Source organism: Camelus ferus, chromosome 10, assembly GCF_009834535.1.
Source record: "Camelus ferus isolate YT-003-E chromosome 10, BCGSAC_Cfer_1.0, whole genome shotgun sequence".
Taxonomy (NCBI): domain Eukaryota; kingdom Metazoa; phylum Chordata; class Mammalia; order Artiodactyla; family Camelidae; genus Camelus; species Camelus ferus.
The window spans coordinates 2029811-2055759 of record NC_045705.1 but is presented as its reverse complement, the minus strand read 5'-3'; the positions used below and the strand labels follow the sequence as shown (position 1 = coordinate 2055759).

Here is a 25949-nt window from a genome sequence, read left to right as displayed (position 1 = left end):
TCCAATATGTCAAGCCATCTGCGAGGCTCTGAGAACTCGCACTCCATGTCCTTAAGAAGCTCACAGGCAGTACTGTGGTTTAAGATAAATATCTTAATTAGGGAAGCTTTGGTTTCAAGCAACAGAACCCACTCATTTAGCTTAAGTAAAAAGGAGAATTTAGGGGCAGACCCACAGAGATCTCCTGGAACCCAAGGCAGTATGTTTACCCTGGCCTCATGAGGGGCTGAAACCCCTAACTCAGTGGCAGAACCAGAGGTCTGCGCCCTGCCTCCCAGGCCCCTGGGCTCCGTATGTCCAGTCTCCCCCCTCCTTTTTCTGATTAGCTCTCTTTACTTCCGTAGCCACAGAATGGAAATCAGCCGTTCCTCTCAGCTGAGCTTTCCCCGACCAACTATCTCACTAGGGTCTCTGAGTCCAAGCTCAAGCTCTCGGTGAAAGGGAATCTGGCTGACCCAGGCTGAGCCAAGTGTCTGTCCCTGCCCGATGTCCCGAGGCCAGGGGGGCGGGGCAGGGGACCCACTGCCCTCTCAGCATGGACCGCGGTTAGCCTCGAGGAGGCTCATGGCTAAAGCAGGTCAACAGACAACTGTGCCTGTTGTATTAGTAGTTACACAATCACATTTAGAAGGCCTTATACCCATGGAAAACTTAGTGCAATCCTTGGAACAAAATAAACTCTAAATCAGCAGTGGCTGCCCTTCTCAGTGTCTGTTACACCACAGCATCAGGTGCTGAGGGGACAGTCAGCCCAAAGGCCTGAGAAGGCGCAACGCAGGGGCACCCGGCTCAGGTTTGAAGGAACCCAGAAAAGCCTCTGAGATAAGCTGGTGAAAGAGGAACAGAAACTACGTTCGTGATGCTGAGAGCTTGTGTGGGAGGTGGCGACAAGGGGGGTTTTTCCAAAATGGAGCAGTATAAATGAAATCCCAGAGGTGAGAGAGAAAAGCTGCTATTTTGCAGAAATTCCAAGTTGTTCTGTACGCCAGAAGCCCAGGGCACATGTCTGTGCATAGGCTGCGGGGTTGGAAGGCGTCTGCACTTCCTCAAGGCTACTCAGTTGCACCGAAGGATTTTCAGAGGCGGGGACCTCCTCTGATTTCTCCCTGTGCCTCGCAGTGGTGGGGGCTGCAGATTAGGTGACAGCGGGAAGCGAGTGCGACTCTCTTCGACAGGAGTCTCATTCACCAAGCTATAGAGCACTGAAGGGAGAGCGGCTTCAGAAAAGGTGAGGATGAGTTTCGCCCTGTGCTCAGTGAATCTGAGGAGCCTGAAAGACAGCTGTGAGGTGTCTATAAGGGAACTGAAGGTGAGGGGCCACACTCCGGAGAGAGGTCTAGGAAATGCATGGAACACTAATGAGAAAACATATAAAACACATGCAGCAGTGGCTGTGGGAATACAGAAGGGAGCCATCAACTCTCGGAAAGGCTGGGAGGTGTTCTCAGACACAGAAGGTCAGGTAAAACTGGGTTTGAGTTGGAAGGAGGAGATGGGGTCTCCAGGCAGACAGGTGCAGTGGGATGTCGAGGCAGGCGGAGGCATTCCCAGCAGAGGGGAGTGTGACCGCAAAGGCAATGCCCTGAGCCTCACCTTCGGGATCTGAAGGAGGACCTCGGGCATCACTCAGTTCTCTGGTACCCAGGAAAAGACCTAGAACTGTCTGCAGAACTCAGTCTGAAGACTGGACGTCCAAGAGAGCCTAGGCTACATATAACTGGCCGATCTAGCCCCTGCCCTACAATGATTCTATAGAAACAGAAATAAAACATCTTTGAAGCCACAGCTGCAGGTTTCCTGTCAAGTGTGACAGATTGAACCAACCATGTTTACCTTCCCTTCCTCCCCAAACCCAGTCATGATCACCCGCACTCCCATTTTAAAAGACAGTTATGTCCAAACTGGACAAATCTTGAAATAGGAGGCTGTGCAAAGAAATAACAAAGCAAATGCCAGTTAAAGAAGAAAGCCAGACTCCTTGGGGAATTGAGACTTGAGCATAAGAAGGGACTGGAAGGACCACGGGTCATTATTATAAACCCTGAGAGGCTGCTGTTTGATATTTTTTTAACTCTATACACATCTTACTCTGGCAAAAATAGACATTTTGTAAGTTACAATATCAATGACGTGAGAATGAGATTCAGGTTGCACATAACTTTTCACAAATACACCTTTTCCAATAATAAATAACATGAGAAGCATGGAATGCCATACTAAATTCATGTCAACATTTGCTCGGCCAGGCGCATTCAGCCTGTACCAGCACAAATCTGTCATCACTGCTATGCTTTACTGCAGATAAAATGTAAAGAACTATTCCGCCTGCCAGACCAAGAACTTTTAAGAAATGCTCAAACATCAGGGTCAAAACCCCAAAACATTTTACAGTGATGCTCTATTTACACACATCGTAACATTCTGGAACTAGAAGGGACTTAGAGTGTAACCTGTCCAAGGTCTTCATTTTGCAAAAGGAAAAACCAAGCACCATCCTAGAGAATTTGCTAGACGTTAAACAGCCCAGCAGTGGCTGCACTCAGACAACAATCCAAAGTGCCTTCTTTCCACTCTTTGTTCCGCTAACCCAGCATTTCTCCAGCTTTGGTCCACTGAACACTTCCTTGGTCCATTATACCAAATGGCCTCCTGCACAAAATATTAACACTATTCTCAATATTAAGTGCATTTTAAAATTGGCCTGTTGTTTAGAATTTCAGTAGCCAAAATAAAAAAAAAAAAGGATCTTTGAACACTGGAACAATACAAAATTGCATCCTTAATGAATAAAATGCCCCAGCGCTCTCCTTATGACATAGTTGTGAATAAGAGATTCAATCCTTGCCCTCCTATGGCTTGTCAGCATGCATTCCAGCAGGAGGAAGGGGACATTAAACAAAGAATGCAATGAAGTGCGATGAGCAGCACAGAAAAAACTTCATGGGAACCGGAACAGTCTGCAAAACCCCCCAATCACAAATACGTCTACACCTACAAAATTTACAGCCTTGTTTCTAGACTAAAAAAGCAAGGCTTACTTGGCAAAGTTTATCGTTAGTACAAGGAAGAGCTATGGCGCCGCCAAAAATACGGAGCCTTTTAATACTCCACACTTTATACAGGTCACAGTCTGCTTGGCAATACTCACTTTGTTGCCATAAATGACCTTGGGTTATTGACTGGGTCACTGATTGGCTGCATGTCTTTCACGTAACAAATTCGGTGATGATGGACTATGCTCTTCCTGGTACCTAGCAATGCGCATCACCCTTCCCGAGTGTCTGGAACTCTCTGTCTGGAATTCTGTCGGTCATTCCTGCCCTTCCAAACAGGCTCACTTAACACGGAGCTGGAGCTGCCGTCTGCCGCCCTTGCTGAGCCCAAGCTCCCTCCCCGTATCCATCCTGGTCCAGATCACCGAGCTCCTCCTCTGCGCAGAGATGCCACGGTCTGGTCAATGCTTGTGCACAAGCTGGTCTCCCCAGAAGAAAATGAGCTCCCGAAAGCAGAAAGCACACTCACTCACCTTGTAGCCTCCACCTTTAACCAATTCTTCATATGCTGCAGGCACCCCACAACCTGGCTTATGTTATGGAGTTACAGAATGTTTTCTGAAAAATTTCTGATTAAGAACAAATGATATAAACCCATAATAGCTTATATACTATAATAATTCTGTGTTTTTAACAAAAAAAAAGAAATGATGCAATTACCCTCAAAATATATTTATTGAACACAGAAAAATTTGACAACAGATTCTAATTTATACATCAACTCTTTTTTTTTCCTTAAATTAAAAATCCACTCTTAACAAAACCCAATGAGGAAATCCATGTTTACAAAGCAGTTATTTTAGGCAGAAATTCGCATGACAAGAGACATCACGACAAAGCTCCTTTAAACAGCAAAATCCCTGGTTAGATTAATCTTGTTTTCCAGTTTTTAGAACACTTTGATTCTCCAAGTGGGTTAAATGTTTTCTTTCGTTTCCTCCCAGCCCTGTGTGTATTATCAGGCATGCATCTGGGTCCACAAGTGGTATGAACTTCCATACATACATGTACTTTTACATTGTTGTAACATTTGACTAGGGAGAAATCTACATTAGTTCTCCAGCCCCTTGCTACTGAGTGCGTGCTCCACAGACAAGCAGCATGGACACCACTCAGGAACTCGTTAAATGCAGACCATCGGGCCCATGATAGACTCTTGAATTCCCAGAATCGACATTTCCACAGGCGGTTCACACGCACAATAATATCCTGAGACGCACCAGTTACTCCATCGACCTTTTCTTCTCTGTGGTCTGATGTGTCACTTCAGAACAAAATAACTGAATCTCCGCAGCATTAAACATGCAGAACGATTATACCGTGCATTTTACAGATCTATGAATTTTTTCAGAGTACATTTGAATACACATGACGCCCTGTGATTCCTTCACCATCTGCCCTAACAACACTACGGAACGTGTCCTTTCCAATCGACAGATGACCCAGAAGGACTGTGCCGTTCACGGCAGGGAAGACCGCGACAGCTGATTCCTAACGCGAAACTCCGACGCACAGCACCTGCCACCTCAGAGCAGAATATACGGTGGGGTGAAAAGAGGTATAACTTCTCATGGAAGTAGTTTAAGAAAGAAATAAAAGTAACAGACAACAAATGGGAAGCGCACCAGGTACCCCAGGAGAAATTAACATCTAAGTGGTGAAACAGCAGGTTTACAGGGGTCAGAACGGAACTAAAAGTAAGCTCCTGGGACAACAATCCAACCACAAGCACTAAAAACTAAAGACTAAGACAGAAGTGGCGTGTAGAGGCTGTTGCTTTCAACCGGACAAAGGATAGTCCGGCAACTTTTTCACTTGAAACAACAAACACGTCACATACAGTGACATATTTGGAATCAACTATGTATCTCCTTAGTTAGCCAGGAAAAGTCTCTTCCCTGAAAACCAGTGTTAACTCTACACAGACACAGTGACAAAACTCCGGGCCCTTGCCATGTCTTAGTAAGTAACTTTCTCTGAACAATAAAACACAAACGAAGTACCAGGATCGACAACTACTCAGGCTGGCGTGCAAATTAAATCCTAATTAAACCACCTGACTATCAGAACAAATAGATGCCAATTAGCATTTCGTTTATCAGTCATTACCACAAAACAAAGAGCAAATATAACCATGTTACTTTAATGAGGTCATAGTTAGAGTCAATTACTTTAGCACAAAATGCAAGGCATCATCGCGAGCTTCACATGACAGTACTTCGGCAGATACGACATAAAGAGATTGAGCTCACTTTCAAGCAGTTAGTTAGTGCATGAAAAATCCTGTGAATTAAGTAATCCTCTGTGTCAAAAGTGCACTTTTTGAAACATAAAGAAACAAAGGAAGGTTGGTTCCCCTAACCTCTAAAGGAAGGGGTTCTCCAAGATGGTTCCCTATCCTTTCTTCCTTTGGAAGACGTCCTTCAGCATAGGTTAACTCCAACTCCAAACACCCTCTGGAGATCAGCTCCGCATTTCTATCTGCCATTTTCCTCTGGATGTCATGCTGGAAACTGAAGCAACACATCCAAACCCAACCATCATTTCCACCTTCCAATTTCCCGACTGTCGTTAGCGTCCTAACTCTTTCCCAGTTATGCAGGCATTTGGAATCCTCTTCAGGGGAATGCAGCCCAAACTCTGCTTCCAAACTCCGTTTATGATTTTACTGCTAAGTATCTCCTTTATTCTCCTCACTCATGGCTACTGGCCCGATGGAGGCTTTGGTGATGCCTCGCCCAAGCTGTGTTAATAGACTCCTCTCTGGTTCTCCAACCATCCTGGCACGGCTGCCCCGGAGCAAAGGGCCTCGTGGCCCGGCTCCACCTGACCCGTGCTCACTTCGCCCTCCCCGGCCCTCTGCACACTGCTGCCCCAGACGCCCCTCCTTGTCACCCAGCACGCCTCTCTTTCCTGCCCCTCCATCTCTGCTTAGTCTAGTTTCTCAGCCTGTAATGTCCTTCCCCAAACTCGGCCTTTGAAAGGGTCTCATCTGTCACGGGTTGAATGGTGGCCTCCACAAAAGACAGGACCCCAGTCTAATACCTGAAACTCATGCCTCTTACCTTATATTGGCCTCTGTGAGAAAACAAACTCCGGCAGCTGGCTGGACTTCAGAGGTTTGGTTTACTGTACCTAGTTCTATCCTTGGAGGCGATATTTACATTTAAAAGCAACTCCAGGCACCTAGGGGTAGAGATCTCAGGGAACCACCCTTGCCCTGGACCTGGACTGGAGGTCCCTCCCTTAGAGCTCTCTTGGCCTGTTTACCTCACATCACTTACTCTGCTTCATACAGTCTACTGGCCGAGAGAGTCTCCCCACCAAGGGGACCACCACCGTGGAGAATCATGTCTCTTTTACTATCATATCTTTAGCAGCTAAAGTACCTGGCACATAGTAGATATTCAGTAAATGACTTGATCAATCAAGCAAAACTCATTTCCAAAGTGCTGCTCAAAAACCAGGCAAGGATTTACATTTTTACCCATGGTTGGTTACATTATAAAACTGATTTGTCTCCATTTTATTTACTTATTTTTTTTAAACCAGGCATGTAGAGTAACTTTTTTTTAACTGAAGTATACTCAGTTACAATGTGTCGATTTCTGGTGTACAGCATGATGTTTCAGTCATACATATACATACATATATTCATTTTCACATTCTTTTTCATTATAGATTACTACAAGATATTGAATATCTTCTGCTATACAGAAGAAATCTGTTTTTAATCTATTTTTATATATAGTAGTTAATATTTGCAAATCCCAAACTCCCAATTTAACCCTTTCCACCTGCTTTTTCCCCAGTAACCGTGGCAAGATATATTCAAAGTCCTGAAATGAGAAAAAGCTGCAACCTAGGATACTCTATCCAGCAAGACTATCCTTTAGAACAGAAGGAGAGAGGAAGAATCTCACAGACAAGCAAAAACTAAAAAGAGTTCACCTATCCTAAAAGGAACAGACATAGTAAATAATCTTACTACCTCCATTTTGAATTCAGTTAAGATTATTTAAGGAAGCTTACGTTATTGTCCTTTCTCTTAAGGCTAGTTTGTACACACTGCTTTTAAGTATTTAAAAAAGCTTTGACTGGCAACTCAGAAACTGATGTTGTCCTGACTGCCAATTTCATTCTATGCCAGTAGAGGTTAATGAAATTCATTATCATGAAAATGAGAGCTAGCCTGATGGGAGGCTGCATGCAATAATGATGAGGGGTTGCAAGATCTCAGCTGAAGTCCTGGCTCTACCACTTTCTGGTTATGTATTTTGGGGAAATTACTCAACCCTCTCAGACCTCAGAGATTGAAAGCTAAACAAAACAAAACAAAACAAAAAAACACCTCCACTGGTATAAATTGGATGCTCTATTATGTAACACATGTGTCTTTCTAAGATATTATTTTTTTCTATATACACACTGGAGATTCCTCTTATCAACACAGTTGAAACAGCACTGAATTGATCAATTTAAAACACCAGATAAAACGGGGAGTTTCACATTTTATTTTAGCTTAAAACATATAAATGTGCATTCCAGTGAACGAACTCTGATGAAGTACAAAGATCTTTTCTCTGAGGATGCCTCATACTGATAAAAATCTTTGTAATATTTCTTGTGCGAGCCATGTTCATAAATCATCCATAATTTCCAACTTTTCTTTCTTGAAAGTAGAGGAAAACTTAAAGATACATATAAAGTAACTTATACATGGAGCCCTTCAGCTCCTTAGATTTATTTTATTTTATTTCCACTCTTTGTAGAATAGTTCAATTGTCTGATACCTAACTCAACAATATTTTTTTTTTTTTAGGAACTCACCATTAAAGTCTGCAAAAGGTATCCAATTAAATATTTTTGGAAACAAAACTCTCTGTTGTTGTATCATATAACTTTTAACTAAAGTATGTAATTACATTAACATGAACAGCTGGAAGACATATGTTTGGGAACAAGTATGTTAGTCCCCCTTATCCACAGGGGACACATTCCAAGACCCCCAGTGGGTGCCTGAAATCACAGATGGTACAAAACTCTATATATATACTGTGTTTTTCCTATACATATGTACCTATAATAAAGTTTAATTTATAAATTAGGCACAGTAAGAGATCAACAGCGATAACTAATAATAAAATAGAACGATTGTAGCAATATACTGTAATAAAGGTTGTGTGAATGTGGTCCCTCTCTCTCACTCTGTCTCATTATATAAACTGAGTGCCTTTTCCGTCTTAACTAAACACTTGTCATGCACTGTGGCCTTCACATTCACAGTTTGAGGTGCAACAGTAAAACTAGCAAAATTTCTTTCTCCTCAATTTTACGGGAAGATGATTTGTTCTCACCATAAATCTTAGCGACCTGAGCATATGATTCTTTTCCTTTTTTTCTTTTTATTAAGTTGATAACTTTCACCCTTTCACTTAAAAGAAGTACTTTAAGGGTTCTCTTTGGCAGATCAGAACTGCCAGCATCACTACTCCTGAGCTTTGGAGCCACTGTTAAATAAAATCAGGGTGACCTGGCCACAATCACTGTGACACTCAGCGTAACCTAGGACGGCTACTGACTGACGCCTGGAAGGGCACAGTGGACAAAATGATGATTCGCTTTGCCAGAGGACTCGAGTGAGGACAGCATGAGATTTCACCAGGCTACTCAAAACCGCACGCAATTTAAAACTTACGGAGGTTACTTCTTTCTGGAATTTTCCATTTAATATTTTTGCACTGCAACTGACTACGGGTAACTGGAACCATGGAGAGCAAACCAGTGGATAAGGGCGGGGTGGGGAGGCTGCTGCGCAACCTTGAGAGACACACACACAGAGCTGAATGGTGGGAGCCGAAACGGGAAGTCACACAGAAGGACTGGAATCGCTGTGGGCATCAGGCTGCCAGGAGGCTTTAAATTAAGACTAGACCACGTGGCTAAGCCCACTCCCGGGCTAACGGAGACCCTGCTACATTTACTTGTTCACCTGGTAGAGGATACTTTCACATTTCTTCAGAGCAAACCTCAAATGGCAAGATACGTACCTTAATAACAGGGAGTCATTCAGATTTTATGGGGCCTGGCATTTATACAATTTCTCTCTTTAGAAAAAGATTACCAAATTATAAATATAAATTTAGATAATGGGGTCTTGGAAGGGATCCAAAAGGGAAGGACCCTGAAGCTTCAGCTTCACTCGCAGGGAAGTTGGTCACCACTGCTACCCACCGCCACCTTCCTCTTGCTCCAAGATGCAGCTTCACCTGAACTGTACTCTGCTGGTGTTCATTCAGTCATTCAGCAAACATTCACTGAGCATCTCCTATACGTCTGGTACTATTCCAGCAGCCAGGGACGTAGCAGGAAATAAAAGACAAAGTGTCTATCCTAACAGAGCTTAGGCTCCTGGCAGAAGATGGAACACACACAAATAAAAATGAATGGCATAATTTCAGGTAGAGGTAAGAATGGTGCACACCAAGCACCAAGGTCTGCTAAAAAAATTCATTGTTTTTAAAACCATTTCTTCACTGAAAACCTTTTAATAAAATTTTTAAAAAAAATTTTTTTAACACCTTTATTGTGGTGTGGTTCCTGTGCAGTAAACTACACATATTTCAGATGTGCAATTTGATGGATTTTTATTGATTGATGTATTCATTTATTTATTTATTTTTAAATGAAAGTCTCTCAACAATAGAGTCGTGCTGTGTCCTGACAGAGAGTCGTTGAAGAGACTCTGAGCTCAGGATGCAGTGTCTTTCTGAGACTTCCTCATTAGCCTTTCCAACCCTGGGTGTTTGTTTCGAAGTCTAGGTACATTGTGCTCAGGTCCTTTATGGGTTGAGCCATCAAAAAAGGGTAACCCAGGTTGAGCCCTTTACTAAAAGAAAGAACTTTTACAGCGACGGGAGGTCTACAGGACATCACTGCATAGACGCCTCTCCTGGGAACACATCCAATGAGACGCTTCTAAAGTCAGTTAAGGAAAAACAGGACAGCCTTACAAAACTTTGTACTTGACAGATGTTTTTGTTTGCCCAAATTATAAACAGATTAAAAGGCCATGCCTACAAACACCCAATCAGAACTATGTCACTTAGCGAAGGCAGAAATGATTTATATTCCTTTAATAATTTTTATTAATCATCTTTCATTTCTGGGCCACAGAGTAAATAAATGGTAGATCTGAGATTTCAAAATGCAAAACACCAGTTTTCATAACATTAAATTTTCTTTAAAAAAGACATGATCCAAATGTATGCTGGCCAAAGCTTCTACACCAAAGAGTTAGAAGTTATTTAATAAAAATCTGTATCAAATATGTAACAGGCTAAACCCCCCAAATACATGGCAGGATCTGTTTTCAACAAATCTCTTACTGATCATCCTGAAAGAATATTTTTTAAAAATGATCAAGTGATAAAAGAGAACGTTATCAGTACCTAAGTTAAATTAAATTGTAAATGGAAAAGAAAACAAATGCTGACTAGACAGTTTTTTTTTCTCCCAGCCATAGCAGAGAAATGAAGTGTCAGCTGCTGTTTTCAAAAGCAGCTTCTCAAATATCAGAAATTTTGCACCTGGCATACACACTGAGTAGCCTGGTTAACTGCAAGTTTATTAGATGGTTGCAAAAAAGTTTTTTTAAAGAGAATACATGAAAGTAACCAGAAACATCAATTGAATGGATGTCGATATAATAAGAAAATAGAATATAAACTACATAAAACTTGTCCATGCTGGGTTACCAATCCCCCTGAAAAACAACTCAGTCAATTTAAACACATGAAAACAAAGAGGAAGAGGAATAGTTATTATAAATTCAATATTTTTATGTTGGAAAGATACCAACGATACCTCATCTTTGTCTAAATAAATGATCTTAAGATCCAGTGCTGTTCAAATTGGTAATGATTAGCATCTCGTAGCTGTTGAGTATCTGAAATGTGGCTAGTCTGAAACAGGATGTGTTATATGTATACATTAAACACAGAGCATAGTTAAAGGCTCAATATGATAAAAAAGAATATAAAAAGAAATCTCAATATTTTAAAAATATTAAACATTTAAACAATATTTGGATACAGATTGGGTTAAATAAAATATATTACTAAAATTAACTTCATGCTTTTATTTTACTTTTTTAGGTGGCTACTAAAATTTTTTAAATAATATTGGTTTGCATTATGTTTCTGTTGGACAATGATGGCCTCGAGTTGCAAGAGTTGGGTTCAAATTCAGCTGAGGGTACTGGGCTCAGAAATTCAACTGGAATTCTCGTATTCTGTCCCAAATTCCGAATTTCCAATAATCCTAACGTTTGCAAATATCCCATCTAGAAATATGTCTTCTATGTTCTATCACCCAGCATATAATATCACCACTGCACGGAGACACATACTGAATTTCATGAGCATAATCTACAAATGAGCAAGTCCTATGTGGATGGTGGCTATTACCACATAGTTAACACACAGTTAGTTAACAAAATAATTATTATTATGTGTGTCACTTTCAACACTTTTGCCCTAGAACTTAGTAGAAACTGACACATAACAGACCCACAACAAAAGTTTGCAGCATAAACAAATGATTAAACAGAGGAGCCAGCAAATGCATAAATGGCACATTTGTGTTAAGGGAAAACTTTAAGAATCAATGAAAATATGATGAAATAGGATCACTGTCCTCTTCATCATGTCAGGACTTAATCTTATCTGAAAAAATAGATAAGATTTGGGAGTAGAATTTTCTAAATAATCTTGATACAGAACTAGGGCAAAAGTAAGGCTTGTCTTGCTAGAGAATTCTCAAAAGCAGAGATCAAAATGTACCATTAAACTGAAAAGGCAGCTTTACTGGCCAATGAAACTTTACAAATAGAGGGAGACTGTGGTCCTGGAGTCCTCCAGCTTCTGGTGGCTGCTGGCATTTGTTGGCTTGTGGCCACATCACTCAAATCTGTTTCTGTGGTCACAATGCCCTCTCTTCTGCCTTTGTCAAATCTCCTTGGTCTATCTCCTATAGGGACACTTCTAACTGCGTCAGGGCCCACTCAGATTATCCAGAATAATCTCACCATCTCAAGAATCTATGCTAAATCACAACTGCAAAGTCTTTGCTATATAAGGTAGCAGTTAAAGGTACCAGAATTAGGACACAGCGGCTATTATTTGGCCTTATACAGACCCCAATACACAGTTTTCTAATCTGCCCTAAAGCATTCACTAAAAATGGTCATTTTTGTACACCACTTTGCAATTTTTATTAAAGCTGGATGAACACAACCAACATTTTTAAATGTACAATTACATGGCTATTATATGCCCATAACTGGTTAATGTTGCAATTCTCAGAAACTGCAACATTCTGAAAAGATGACATCTCACTTCTGATATCATAATAATGCTTTTGTCCCCAAAAGTAACCTGTTTTTGATAAACCCATTCACCTGACAAGTAACGAGGAGTCTCTAGGAACTTCCGGCTAGTATACAGTGGCCAACTAGATTGTCACGTGCTCAAAGAAGATTTGTCAACTGGTGGCAATGTACTATTGTTCAGAAAATGATTTTCAATTAATCAATATTTCTAAATTGGACTTTCAAAAATTTCATACATGCTCACAAACTGGACGTATAAAAAGTGCAAAGCAGTAAAACAGTCGTGTAAATTGTTTCAACATACATATGTTGAATCATACCTAAAATCTACTGACGTTACATAGACTGTAACAATTGTATCTTAATGACACATTATCATTCTTTGTAATTTATTTTTTCAATGTATCTGGAAAATATTAATTTCACCTAGTTTAATTGACATTCCCACCCAACAGAGAGAGTCAAAAAACAGGATGCACAAAGCTGTCTTTTTTCTGCTGCCATCCAGTGGTCAAATAATCACAGTGCATCTCACATGTTAAAAAGTTAAACCACACCCGGTTGGTGAGTGAGCCCCTACATTTGCTTTTACAGTTCAGAAGTATTCAGCCTAACATCTAAAATCAAGAACGTATGACCTGCCAGTCCTATAACTAAAAGTTACTTTTCTGTACAAGTCTTACTTGATATAGTAATAGTTACAGTAATAACTAGTAAGGTATTTATCTTTTAGTCTTCAAACAATATTGTGCTTAACAACAGTTTAACCACTATCATTTTTTCCTGAACTGAATATTAGGGCAAACGATTTAGGGTGATAATTTGATGAACAGAATAGAGTCTTCAAAAAAACAAAACACAAAAACCGAAGTCACATAATGTCGCACTCAGATGGCGCTACCTTGCCCTATGTTTTATTCCCACCCGTATTTCATCCCATCAACCAAACTATACGCTTTAACAGAGCAGAGACATGCCTTAGGCTCGACCGTTTCTGCCTCACTACTTCATCCAGAGATTTGCATGTAGTCAGTACTCAATAAATATTTATTGAACGAATGAGTAGTGTTTATGTTTATTGCAACTGGGTTTGGTGAAAAGTCATAAACTACAGAACTGAATCAAAACAATGCAAAGCCACAGTGGCTCTTCCCAGGGTGTTTAAATAATTTACCCATCCACTGTAGTTCAGCTTAATTCAGAATAGCTCTCAAACCATCCTCCTTTTCTAAAACTAGCAACTGTCTCAAAATCCTTTAAATACATGTTTAGCAATTTCAACAATAGATTTTTTGTCTTTATAGGAAATGTATACTTTTTTATTCCATTCAATAGCAACTCTCTTGTTTAGCCCTTAGTAAAATAACATAGTGAGAATGCATTCTCTCTCTATAAATGAATCTTTAAACAGAATGGAGATGCATCATTCTTTCCTTAGCTTTCCATAGTCAAGCAATCTGATTGAACCTTCAGACTTGTTTCATGGTCCTTTATCTCCACTCCTTTCTTTTGAATTTTTATTAAGTAGTGGGAACTTCATGTAAAAGTATTCAAATACTAATACTGGAAAGGAAAGATACACCCAAAAGGATTTAAGTCAGAGAGTATATGAGGCTTTGGGGGGGGGGGACAGTTGAAAATTCTCCACATTTCATTGATATTAGCCCCAAAATAACCCCCCACATCTCATGCTTATGCCTAAAACAGCAGTCCAAAATTACGTGAGCTTGGCATTTCAACAAAGTCATTTGGAAACACAACCAGTCCTTCACCCTAAGCCACCGTCCCCTGGCCATGAAAGTAGTCTGCCATGTTATCAGTGCTCTAGGACTGCCAGGCATGATTATTATATACCCACAGTCATGAACGTGACTGCCTTTGAGAACATGATAATACACAGTCGATTACTTCATGTCCACTGTGCATGCATTTCATGCAAATGAGGGCTGCTCTTTGACCTCCCTCCTCTAGGCTTCATCCACATGGACACTGCACAAGCTCCTAAGCTTAAGTGTCCACAAATTTAATCTCTATTTCCATGACCTTCCCATATCTGTTCTTCCACGACATGCCCCATCCTGTTCCATGATACAAACAGCCACCCACGTAATTAACAGAAACCTGACAAGTCACCCCAGATTCAGAGTTTGAGCATCCTTTCTCCCATTCATGTACAGCCTGATAGGGCTCATGCAGTCCAAGGATCACTCATAAAAAGGAGACACTGAGAGGCTGATTCAGTGACTCTCAAACCTTATTGAGGACAAGTGCTATGTGCCAGGCGGGGAAACAGACAATGAGGAGGCACAGCTGTATGAAACACAGTAAGTGTGCTCGTATCAGCGGATGTCAGATATGTAAATAAATAAGCACCATGGAAATGTGGGAGAAATAAAGGAATAGCCAATTCTAGCGGGGAGGCCTGGGAGTCAGGAAAGGCTGTGTAGGGTGGTACAATTCACAAATCTAACTGGGATGCACAAACCTAAAATGCAGTGACTGGTCAGTACATTCACACAACAGTTCATTCAAAAACAATTATGCTGTGTCTGGAGGAACAGCAGCAAACGGATTCTTATTGTTAAGGAATTCACTATCAGATGAATAGCCCAGTATTTAAAAAACTAATTATTTTACTCTGAGGCCTACTGAATTGGAGCACTTAATTTAAGTACCGGTGGGATCAGCCCCGGGAAGACCTCAAGGAGGGAAGTGAAAAGACAGGTTGAGAGCTCAGTAAAGAGGCAGAGGCAGTAAAAACAGATTTATAGGCCATTCACACATAAACAGCAATTGACACGTTGGACAAAACTGAGATTCTCTGGAGAGTAAGAGTTAGAAAATTGAGAAGGTTAAAGTCAGAGCCTTAAAAACATACCCGTATCTAAAGGGCAGAGAGCAGGATGGAGACCCAGTCAAGGAGACAAAAATAAATAAGAAAAAGAGTACTCAACGACATAAGGGGAAAAAAAAACTATGGCTGTGTTCAATGTTATACTTCTACGGTTATAAATATTCTTCTATTCTTTAAAATACTATGTTTATATATATGTGCATATATGCACATCTACCCAATAATGTTGCAATTGTATAGTTTGATAGGTTATAATGTGTCTTTTTTAACTTCAAAATGCTCTTTCTTGGGGAGAGATGGTACAGCTCAGTGGTAGAGGGCATGCTTAGCATGCACAAGGTCCTGGGTTCGATCCTCAGGAGCTCCATCTAAAAACTAACTAACTAAATGAACCTAAATACCTGTCCCCTCCACCCCAAATAGAAGTCATAAATGCTCCTTCTTTTTATAGAACAAGGTCCCCACCACATTCTAAGATCTTCCTACTTCTTCCAGCGTTCCTAATGCTTACAGGGATAGAACAAAACATAAAACACACTTTTTAAGGCCTTCTCTGATCCTGCTTCTCCAAAGAACCTAAAATAAGTACTGTGTTAGTTCTGGCTTTATTTCTACCATCATTTCAAACCTTCATTTAGGAGTAGTTAAGGCAAAGGAGGGGAGTGTCCAGCCAAAGGAAGAGATCATTTCAAGAAGAGAGCTTTTCTAACGAAAAGGAATGTGAAAGTGAATATATGTGTGCGTATTTATGACTGGGACATTGTGCTGTATGCCAGAAATGGACACATTGTAACTGACTGCACTTCAATTTAAAAGAAGGAGGAGGAGGAGAAGGGGAAGAAGACGGGGAAGAGGAAAAGGAAGAAGAAGAAGGAGAAACCTGCCAATCACAGAGGAGGCTACAAATCCTAGTGACCTCACCCAGAGCAGGTCAGTGGCGTGGTGGGGATGGCTTCAAACTGCAATGGGTAAGGAAGACAGGAAGTGGAGACAGTGAGATGTGGTGAGACTGAAGAGGTTTATATGGTGATAAAATGAAAAAAAAAAATTAAAACAACATACACACGTGGGAGAGTTCAACGAACCTTAAACACACGTGTTGACTAACAGGATGGAGCCAACAAGCAGGGAAAGTTTAAAGATGGGAGAACGGGGAACTCTGAAGGTTTAGGTCATGGATCTGAAGGGGTCAGAAAAGAGGTGGAATCGTGCACAGGAGACAGACCAAGAGCACAACACCCTCGGACACAAGTAAACAGAGTCCAACTTAGAAAAGCGATGCCGCCTCCCTGAACCTGACCTAGTATTCACACTAATGCCGGGTTTACACCCTTGTTGTTGCTTAGCAACCAAATCACTTATTGAAGCATAAGCTGAGTTCACCTAAACCAGCTAGGAGACAAAGATACAGACACTCAAGGAGATAAAGATGTAGATGGGTACTCAATGATAAATCTAAATTTCTTTCTATCTATCTATCTATCTATCTATCTATCTATCTATCTATCTATCCACCATAGCATAAACTGAAGTGGATCCAAATTACTCCATTCTGTAATTATGTAGTTATCTTTATTTTCTAGTCAAGGAGCTAGACTTTGCATTCATCCCTGCTGAAGTTCATTTCGATAGGATTAGCCCATCATATCAACCTAAGAACAGGTAGATGATCTAATTCAGCTGTCAGCAAACTATAGCCTGCAGCCCCACTGGCTGTTTTTTGTAAATAAGTTTTACTGGAACACAGCCACACCCACTCACTTACGTAACTCCTATGGCTGCTTTCATTCTGCAAGGTGCAGAGCTGAGTAGTTAAAACAGAGCTCACCGCCTGAAGAGACTAAAATATTTACTATCTGGTCCTTTACAGGGAAAAAGAAATCAACAGAACTGTGCATCTACTTGAACTTACTAACTATTTTTTCCAGGAAAAATATGCAAGTTTGGTAGATGTATTTTCTTTCTTTCTTCCTTCTTCCTTTCTTTCTTTCCTATTTATTTATTCATTTATTCATTCATTCTTTTTAATTGAAGTACAATCAGTTTACAATGTTGTGTCAATTTCTGGTGTACAGCATAATAGTTCAGTCATATACATACATTTGTTTTCATATTCTTTTTCATTATACATTACTACAAGATACTGAATACAGTCCCTGTGCTACACAGTAGAAACTTGTTTATCTATTTTATATAGTCAGTATCTGCAAATCTCAAACTCCCATTTTATCCCTTCCCACTCCCTTCTCCGCTGGTAACCATAAGCTTGTTTTCTATGTCTGTGAGACTGCTTCTCTTTTGTAAATAAGTTCATTAGTCCTTTTTTCAGATTCCACACAGAAGTGATATCATATGGTATTTTTCTTTCTCTTTCTGGCTTACTTCACTTAGAATGATGATCTCCAGGTCCATCCATGTAGATGTGTTTTCTATATCTTCAGTCAAGTTATTAAGAATCCTGGAATACTATTCAGCCATAAAAATGACAACATAATGCCATTTGCCGCAACATGGATGTCCCTGGAGAATGTCATTCTAAGTGAAGTAAGCCAGAAAGAGAAAGAAAAATACCATATGAGATCATTCACAGGTGGAATCTTAAAAAAAAAATAAATAAACATAAATACAAAACAGAAACAGACTCATAGACATAGAATACAAACTTGTGGCCGCCAAGGGGGTGGGGGGTGGGAAGGGACAGACTGGGAGTTCGAAATTTGTAGATACTGACAGGCATATGCAGGATAGACAAACAAGGTTATACTGTATCGCACAGGGAAATATGTACAAGATCTTGCGGTAGCTCACAGCGAAAAAAAGTGTGACAATGAATATATGTATGTTCATGTATAACCGAAAAATAGTGCTCTACACTGGAATTCGACACATTTTAAAATGACTATAACAATAAAAAAAGTTAAAAAAAAAAAAAAGAATCCTGAACCCGGAAAAGTCTAATTCAAAATGCCAATAAAAATTGCTGTTCATCTCCCTTTTGACTAACACAAAGCTATCAGTGCCACTAAAAGAATGATAGTAACAGTTCATTATCATTCAGGCTACAATTTTTATCCATGTGGAGCTGTATTTAGAGATTTTACCACCAAATTCACTTTCTCTACATGTTATTTGTATGCACGTGGGACTTGGGCATCTTGAAGTAAAATTGTTGGCTTTTACCTTCTCAAAGGACAGCTTTTCCACGACGGTTGTCATGGTAAGTGCTGTCAATTTTCTGGCTGAAATCTATATCTGCTTAACCTAATGCCACCTCCAGTTTCTGATCCTGGTAAACCTATCAAACATACGATCTAAATTTTCCTTTATGACTCAATGGTATCCTTTAAAAAAAATCATCAGTTTTATAGTACAGTCCCTGGTGACATATGGAGCTAGGTTGTGTCTTGGCCCTTTTGGGCTGTGATGACAAAATCCCACAGACTGAGAGGCATACACACAACGGAAGTACATTTCTTACAGTTCTAAGGGCTGGGAGGTCCGAGATCCAGGCACCAGCAGGGTGACATGTCTTTTCACTGTCTCCTCGTGTGGCAGAAGGGACGAGGATATCCCTGGGTTCTCTTTTATAAGGGCTCTGCTCTCATGACCTGATCAATTCCCAAAGGCTTCACCTCCTAATATCACGTTGGAGGGTTTGAATTTCAAAACACAGATTTGGAGGAGGGAGGGCACAAATATTCAGTCTGTTGCAAGTCGTAACTACTCCCACCGTGTCCAAGAAGAAGCTTGAGCCAGCTCTGCTTGCTCAGGTCTTATGAAGCTTTTCAACAACTGAAAGTGTTAAGAGGAGGCAGGAAAGTGACCAGCTGTCACTTCTCAAGGCTCATCGTGTGCCTGTAGCGAACCTGTCCTGCTCTCTGGTCTACCGTGGATGTGGAAAGCACACACATGCAAGTGGATGGAACCGGGGGGAAAAGTCAAGGAAGATGGTCTTTTAGCGTCTACCACACGGACCTTATGGACTCCCTCATACACGCTGTAACACTGATTTGGCTTGAAGTGGATCTGTTACCTATTTATTAGTTTATTTTGGTTGTGTTCTACATTGTTGAGGTTGCTGAAGAGCAAAATTCTGTAAAGGTGGGCTGTTGCCATATTAAGTGTTTCACCGAAATGCTTAAGTGAACATCGTCTTGTTCAAGACCAACACAGCATGTTCAACCCATCCTCCGAGCCCACACCCAGCTGTCACTGAGCTCCCTTGGTCCAGAGAAGGCATGCTAGGTTTCTAATTTCAAAAATCCAAAATCCGAACAGACAAGGTGTCAAATCAGGTTTGGCTCACTTTCACAAAAAGCCCTGCATTTAAAACTATCTGTCTTCATCAACGCTCCACAAAAAAACATCCAAGTGAAAAACCCCGAATCTGAGAAAAGATCACTCTTCACAGCCCCTCTGCCTACACCATGGCGTGTTCACAGCCCTCCCTGACTCCCAATTATGCAAAAACCACTAGCCTGCACACAGCGCAGATCACCGAAAAACACAGTATTCATCTATCAAAATCAAAGCCAATATGTGGATGTCAGCACACCGCGGTGAGGAGCAAAGATACATGACTATATGTAGCAGCAACACTTGTGAGAAACAAGATCTGCTTCATTTTCATTCTAAAAAAAAAAAAATTCCTTTGTAAGAAACTATTTCCTCCTGTTTGTGCACTTGTGCGCTTCAGTGTCTCTTGGGCTTAATCCTTTATTTAGGACTTACATTTGGTCCTGAAATACTGTGTGGGGAGGCAGAGCATTTTTGCTGCAGCATTTGTCTTGGATTCTTTCCTTTGGCTATTATATATTGCCCTCCTACAGTTTTTTGCGGAAACTGTCCTTCATATAAAAGTTCTATAAACATATTCCCTTTGAAATTGTATAAATTCTGAACTGTAGAAGTTTGAAATAATGGAAAACGGTGTAAAACACTAAAGAGGCTACTTTCATGATTTACATTACCCTAATGAGACCTCAGATTCAGTTAACAAAAGTCTACTATCTGTTGTGCTGAGCTACGAGGGGCTTCCAGGGTGAGGGGACCTCAGTGATGTCCAGGCACTGGGCACCTTAAATTTAGACATTTCAGACTTGGCTCCTATTTTCATGCCAAGAAGAATGTTACTGAAATGTTCAGCTACTGCCTTTTTACACTAATCATATCATTTCAGCAAAGAAAGTTCCAGAGTAAGTTCCAAAGGGAAGATGGATTGCATCATGACTCAGCTCTCAAGGACAGAGACATAAATGTGCTTCTGCTGCAGACTCTTGGAATGATGGGATTCTCTGAGACCCCATATGCTCAAGAGTCCCGTGCGACAGCATGTTTATCGCTGGTCACTGGAGACCCGGGAGTCTGGGGACATTGCTCCGCTGTTTGACCCTATTGTACTAAAACAATAAAGTTTTGCTCTCATTCGCTGAAAGGGAAAATCCTGTTTTCAAAAATCACTGTAATTCAGCGAACACACAATGGTTGCTACTGTATCACAACCTTGTGGCATCTTTTACTGGCAGATAATGGCTAAACTCGGCCTCTTAAAAAGAGCCTCTATTAAGCAATACAACCTATGATAGCAAGTCAAAGCCATGCTGCGTTTAAAATATGTCATCTCCATTACATTCTGTAAGATTAGGAGCCTTTGAAACACTTAGAGTAGAACAGAAAATATAAATACAACAGAACATGAGATTCAGACACTAATTTGATTCTCAGTGTTCAGACACCTTAGAACTAATTTGTTTCTATAACTCTCCATTTTGTTGCCTTTCCTTTAAGCTCTGATCTTTGCACCAAAGTCAATGTGCTGTCATCAGCAAGGACAATAGAATACTATGTTATTTAACAAAAAAGCTGGACTACTTAAAAAAAATCTAAGGCCACCATTACTGAAACTGCCAGCCTATCACTAGATAATGATAATGTAATAGACAATTCAAGTCCTGGTATATTACACAACCAAACAGAACTGTATTCAGAATCGTTTACCACCCACACCTGTAACTGTCTGAAAGCAAAAAAAAAACGGTCAGGAAAATGCAGAGCGCGTCTGTAATCTTAGCCCCCTAAGCAGGAAGTTCTGCCTAGTTAGATTTAAAAATAAGTAAGTCACACTGTGAGTTAATCGCTACCTTCTGGATTCGCACTCTGAGCAGCACCAGTTGTGGCCAGTTATTATAACAAGGGCGCCAAGAGCACAGGCACTAAAATAAGAATATGTGGACGCTCCTGCTCAAGGACGGTTTTTCTCCGTGCCAAGAGGTGGGTCAGGAATGGGTAGCAAAAGTAAATGAGTTTGAGAAAGAATAATAAATATGATATAAGGAAGTATAAACATCCAATTAGGCACTGCAAACTATCACATTTTCCTCCTTAGCTGTTGGACCGAGTTTCCTACTGGAGACAGGGACCAAATTCAACCTCCCTCCTCTACTGGGCTGGTTCGCCTTCGGTCATTCTGCAAGTGCTGGCTCAAGGGTTCAGTAGGTAGGCATCCCTTTTAGAACAAGAATCCTCTGCAATGGAGAGTTCTGGAAGGCCAGGGGATGGCAGCAGAGCAGGAGATGACTCTCATTTACCAACCTTCTTACTTTGTTTTCAGTTTGTTTCTTAACTACTCCCGCTATCTGGAGCTATTAGGTACAGGCAGATCAAAAGCAAATTTTTTTTTTCTGTATCCGGTTGGACAGGATCCAACGCACCTCATGCCAAGGACAGGATGCTTGTCCTCTTTGCTCCTTTCTTAACCCCAGTGTTAGGTAGCAGCTGACACAGTCATGGCACTTAAGTGGAAAGACAGTTCCATCATCAGATCACAGTTTCAAAAGCCCTATCAAAGGCCATGTCTAATTTTATGTTGTCATTTCCTACACTTTATAATCTGAGGGCCAGATCGTCTAAGGACCCTAAATTAATGTTTGAAAATTTTCATTTTTCCTTTTCTGTCCTTTATTTTGTTTTCTGTCTTTCCTCTCATTATACTCCCTGTTTATGGCCTCCCCAAACTTTATTCTGCCTTAATCTGATCAAGAATATTGTCTTCTTTAATGAGCCATTAGGGAGAGCACGTTTAAAATGTCCGGAATCAGAACAAGGGTTTACATTTAATAAGTTACTACTTTCTTTTGTCAGCTCAACTGTTGCCATTAAAATTTTTCAGATGATGTCTAGAATTTTTCAAGGAACTTTTGCTCTATAACACTTAAGAATAAGCTGCCTTTTAAAAGTTTTCCCAACTAAAAATCCACTATGTTATTTTTTTTTACTCTGTATGTAATAAATTTGTTTTAATCTGACTACCTTTTCCTCTTTCCTAGTCTTGTGTTTATAAAATGAGATTGACATTGAGGAAAGTATTGAGCAATCTGAACTAATCAGTGTGTGTGTGTGTGTGTGTGTGTGTGTGTACTATGAGTAACTGAAAAACAGCTTCAGCTAAAATATGTAGAAATAAATCCAGGGAAGCTTTCACATTCTTGATAAAATAAAGCATTAGCGTTTCTCATATAGACTAAACAGATATAGAGTTTTAACAACAAAAAAATAAAATGAGACTATGCTTTTCCAAAAAAGAAATATGAGCCGCATGACTAGGTTTTAGTCAGAATCTTGGGTCAGTGGGCAGTGATTACATACTTTTCATTTTCTGTCCTTGACCTCTTGTAACTGATACTTGGGAAGCTAAGGATTACAAAATTATGGCTAAGAAGTCATGCAAAGTATAAATGGCATTTTATTCTATGCAGTTGAAAGGGCATATAAAGTGCAAACAGTAACAAATCTAAAAACTTAACAATAAAAGACTGACTCTGGTAGAAACATTAATAAGTGAAACAAAACTCTAGAAGTTTAATCTTGAGCCTAAACCTTTTTTTAAGTTAAATAAAAAAAAAATGTTGTGCTTTAACTAAGACAGAGGGTTATAAAAATGCACTGCTAGCATATTTTACAGAAAGTACTGTAATAAAGTAAATCTATAAATATTGAGTGATCTTCTGCCAGGAGGTGACTCTGTGGCTTCCCTGTACCCCCTCCACTTCAGATGACTTCAGCAGACTGAAATCTGCAGTCTACTTGCCATCAGAAAATATAATAAAGTTTGTGTTCGTTTGTTTCAAAGTTCCAAAGCCTTTCAGTGAAGTCCAAGTGAAGGACACACCAAGAGAGAAACTGGTAAGAAAATAAGAAAGCTAATATGAGTTTACCAGAGAACAGTCGAACGATGCCAGCTCAAAGGCTGAAGCCATTAAGAACAGCCTGGTGATCTCCTTAGGGGATGTGTGAGAACTTTAAGTGAGCAGACAGAAACACATTATTGACTTAGGAAAAAACAGAAACCTATGGGTCAGTTCAGGTAGATGGCAGGAGAATCTACAACATCCGCTCTACTTCAGAACTGAGGAATAAATCAACTTCAGATCTTGGTGAAGGTCCAGAAAGCAAATAAACTCAAAGTCAGTCGCTGGGATCCAATGACCCAGGTGTCCTCCACAGTAAAGGAAAACAAACAAGCCTGCTTGGGACCTTGATAGCTGCTTAAAGAGCTTTGCTTCTTGCAACCAGTTGGGAAGCCTTCTGTGCAAGAAAACTAAGAGCAGAAGCCGGGTCCCCTCTATGATACAGATGAAACCCCCAAAGCTATTCTCTCCAGGATTCCGAATTTCTGAGCCACGGTGAATCCCATTGGGAAAGTCACTGTGGGGATCCTCAAAATAAATACATAAATAAGTTGCCACTCTGTTTCCGCTACTATTCCCCCCGAAAAGCATCATTGCCTCTCCCCTCGCTAAAATAAACATAAAAATAAACCATCCCGAGGAAGCCACTCTTGAGTCCCTCCACGCATCACAAATGCCCCATCCATCGTTTCAGTCCAAAAGGTTAAGAGCCTGACCGTGCGGCGGCGCAGCCAGCAACTTTCTGCAACTCCTGGATCCCGGTATCAGTGACCGTTGGACACCAAAATGACTTCTCTAGGGTCAGGGAGATGAGCCACCTGACCTATCCGATCACCTCCGGCACGCGTCTCACACCCTCCAGTCCCATTTCGGAAGAAGGGGCTCTCGTAGGTCAAGGGACAGGCACGAGACCCCTTCCGCGCTCCCCCCACCTCCCACAATACAACCAAGGTTCAGAAGAAAAACTGAAAAGGGTGATGGGGGGACGACAATGATGACAACAAAAACCATGGTTATTTAATTAAAAAATAAAATAAAATCGGAGTCTCTTACCATCTCGCCTGAGGTTGGCGTTGCGCAAAGCTTTGATGGATGCGCTCTGCGGGGTTGCAGAAGTGTCCCGGTAGCTGCAAAAGTTTGCGCAGGCTAGCGTGTAGACGAGGATGAGCCGGTGCATTGGGATCAGCGACCCGGGGACAGCGTCGCTCCGAGAAAAAGCCGGGAGACGCTCCCGGGACGGCGGCCGCGCTAGTGGCCGAGCTCTCCCCGCACTTCCTGCATGCTGAGCTCCCCGCGCGGGCGGCGGCCGCACTTCCTTGTGGTGCCGAGAGTTGATAAATGGTGACGGGACAAACAACAGGTTGACGTTTGTTCGCCCCCTCCGGCGGCCGGCAGCTGCAGCACAGGCTGCAGGGGGGCGGGCGGCGCGACGTCCCGGGCTGGGGTGGTGAGAAGCGCGGCCGCGCCCTCCGCCCCGCGGGCGGCGGGGGCGGCGGGGGCGGCGGCGGCGGCGGCCCCGGAGCGGCGCGCGCTCGGGCTCCCGGGCCGGCCCGCACCCGCTCCGCTACTGAGCATGCCCAGTGGGGCCGCGGGCCCGGACACGGCCCACCGCCCCGGGCTCAGCCCTGGACGGTAGACCAGGCGTCGGAGGGGATTTAGGGCGAGCAGGGCGCGAGGAGCAGGGTGGCCGGGAGGAAGTGGGACGGGGTAGAACCCCCCACTTCTCCACCCACGAGACATCGCTCTCGCCTAGGTGATGGTGGGGCGTGGGCAGGGGCGCTGGAGTTGGAAGGGCTTAGTTTACAATAACCAAGAACAGATTCTACTCAGTCAAGATTTCACTTTGTGAAAAAGTGGAAAAGCGAAAAGCGCAAGCGCAGAGGAGCTCGATTCTGAGTTTTCCGTTTAGCGCCAGCAGGTGTGACCTTAGCCAGGTCCAGGTTAATTTCTCAGGGACAAGTAGCGGGTCCTTCCTACGTCACAGCGCCCTAGGTGTGGCAGGCGCAGGTAAAGAAACAGGTGCAGGACAGTAAATGGTCAGCGGTGTTGGTGTAAGTCTCATCCCCACGCCCCGCACAGAAGGGGCCAGAGGTGGGGGCGGGCGGGGTGGGGAACAGGGGTTGAGCAGGGGCAGACTGGCAAAGTGCAGTTGAGCAAAAATTGTGTTGTTTTCACAAAATTCACACGTAGAGGCGAGGAGCATGCAATGCAGGCCTTGGAGCCTCCCGTCTCTGAGCATCTGGAAGCTCCGAGGTCCAGAGGGACTGCCTCTAGATTACAGGAACTTCTAGACCGTGCCTCAATCTGTCGGGGGTAAGGGACTATATTTGAAACAAGAGCACATCGAAACTCTGCTGCTCACTAACTCTGTCACCCTGAGTAAGTCATTTGACCCCCTTGGGCCTTAGTTTCTATACTTAGAGGGAGAGCAGCCGTTCTTAGTTTGTATAGTTGTGGTGAGAATG

The 25949-nt window shown here is 41.8% G+C and overlaps 1 protein-coding gene across 2 annotated transcripts in view; it reads right to left on the bottom strand.

Moving 5' to 3' along the window:
* Positions 1–24969, bottom strand: part of PDGFD (platelet derived growth factor D) — a 223630-nt gene extending 198661 nt beyond the window's left edge. For both annotated transcript variants that reach the window (XM_006186200.3, XM_006186201.3), the window contains exon 1: positions 24538–24969. In XM_006186200.3, coding sequence (XP_006186262.1) covers positions 24538–24661 — 124 coding nt within the window. In that variant the 5' untranslated portion in view covers positions 24662–24969. The remainder of the gene's footprint in view (positions 1–24537) is intronic.
* Positions 24970–25949: the final 980 nt, after the last annotated feature.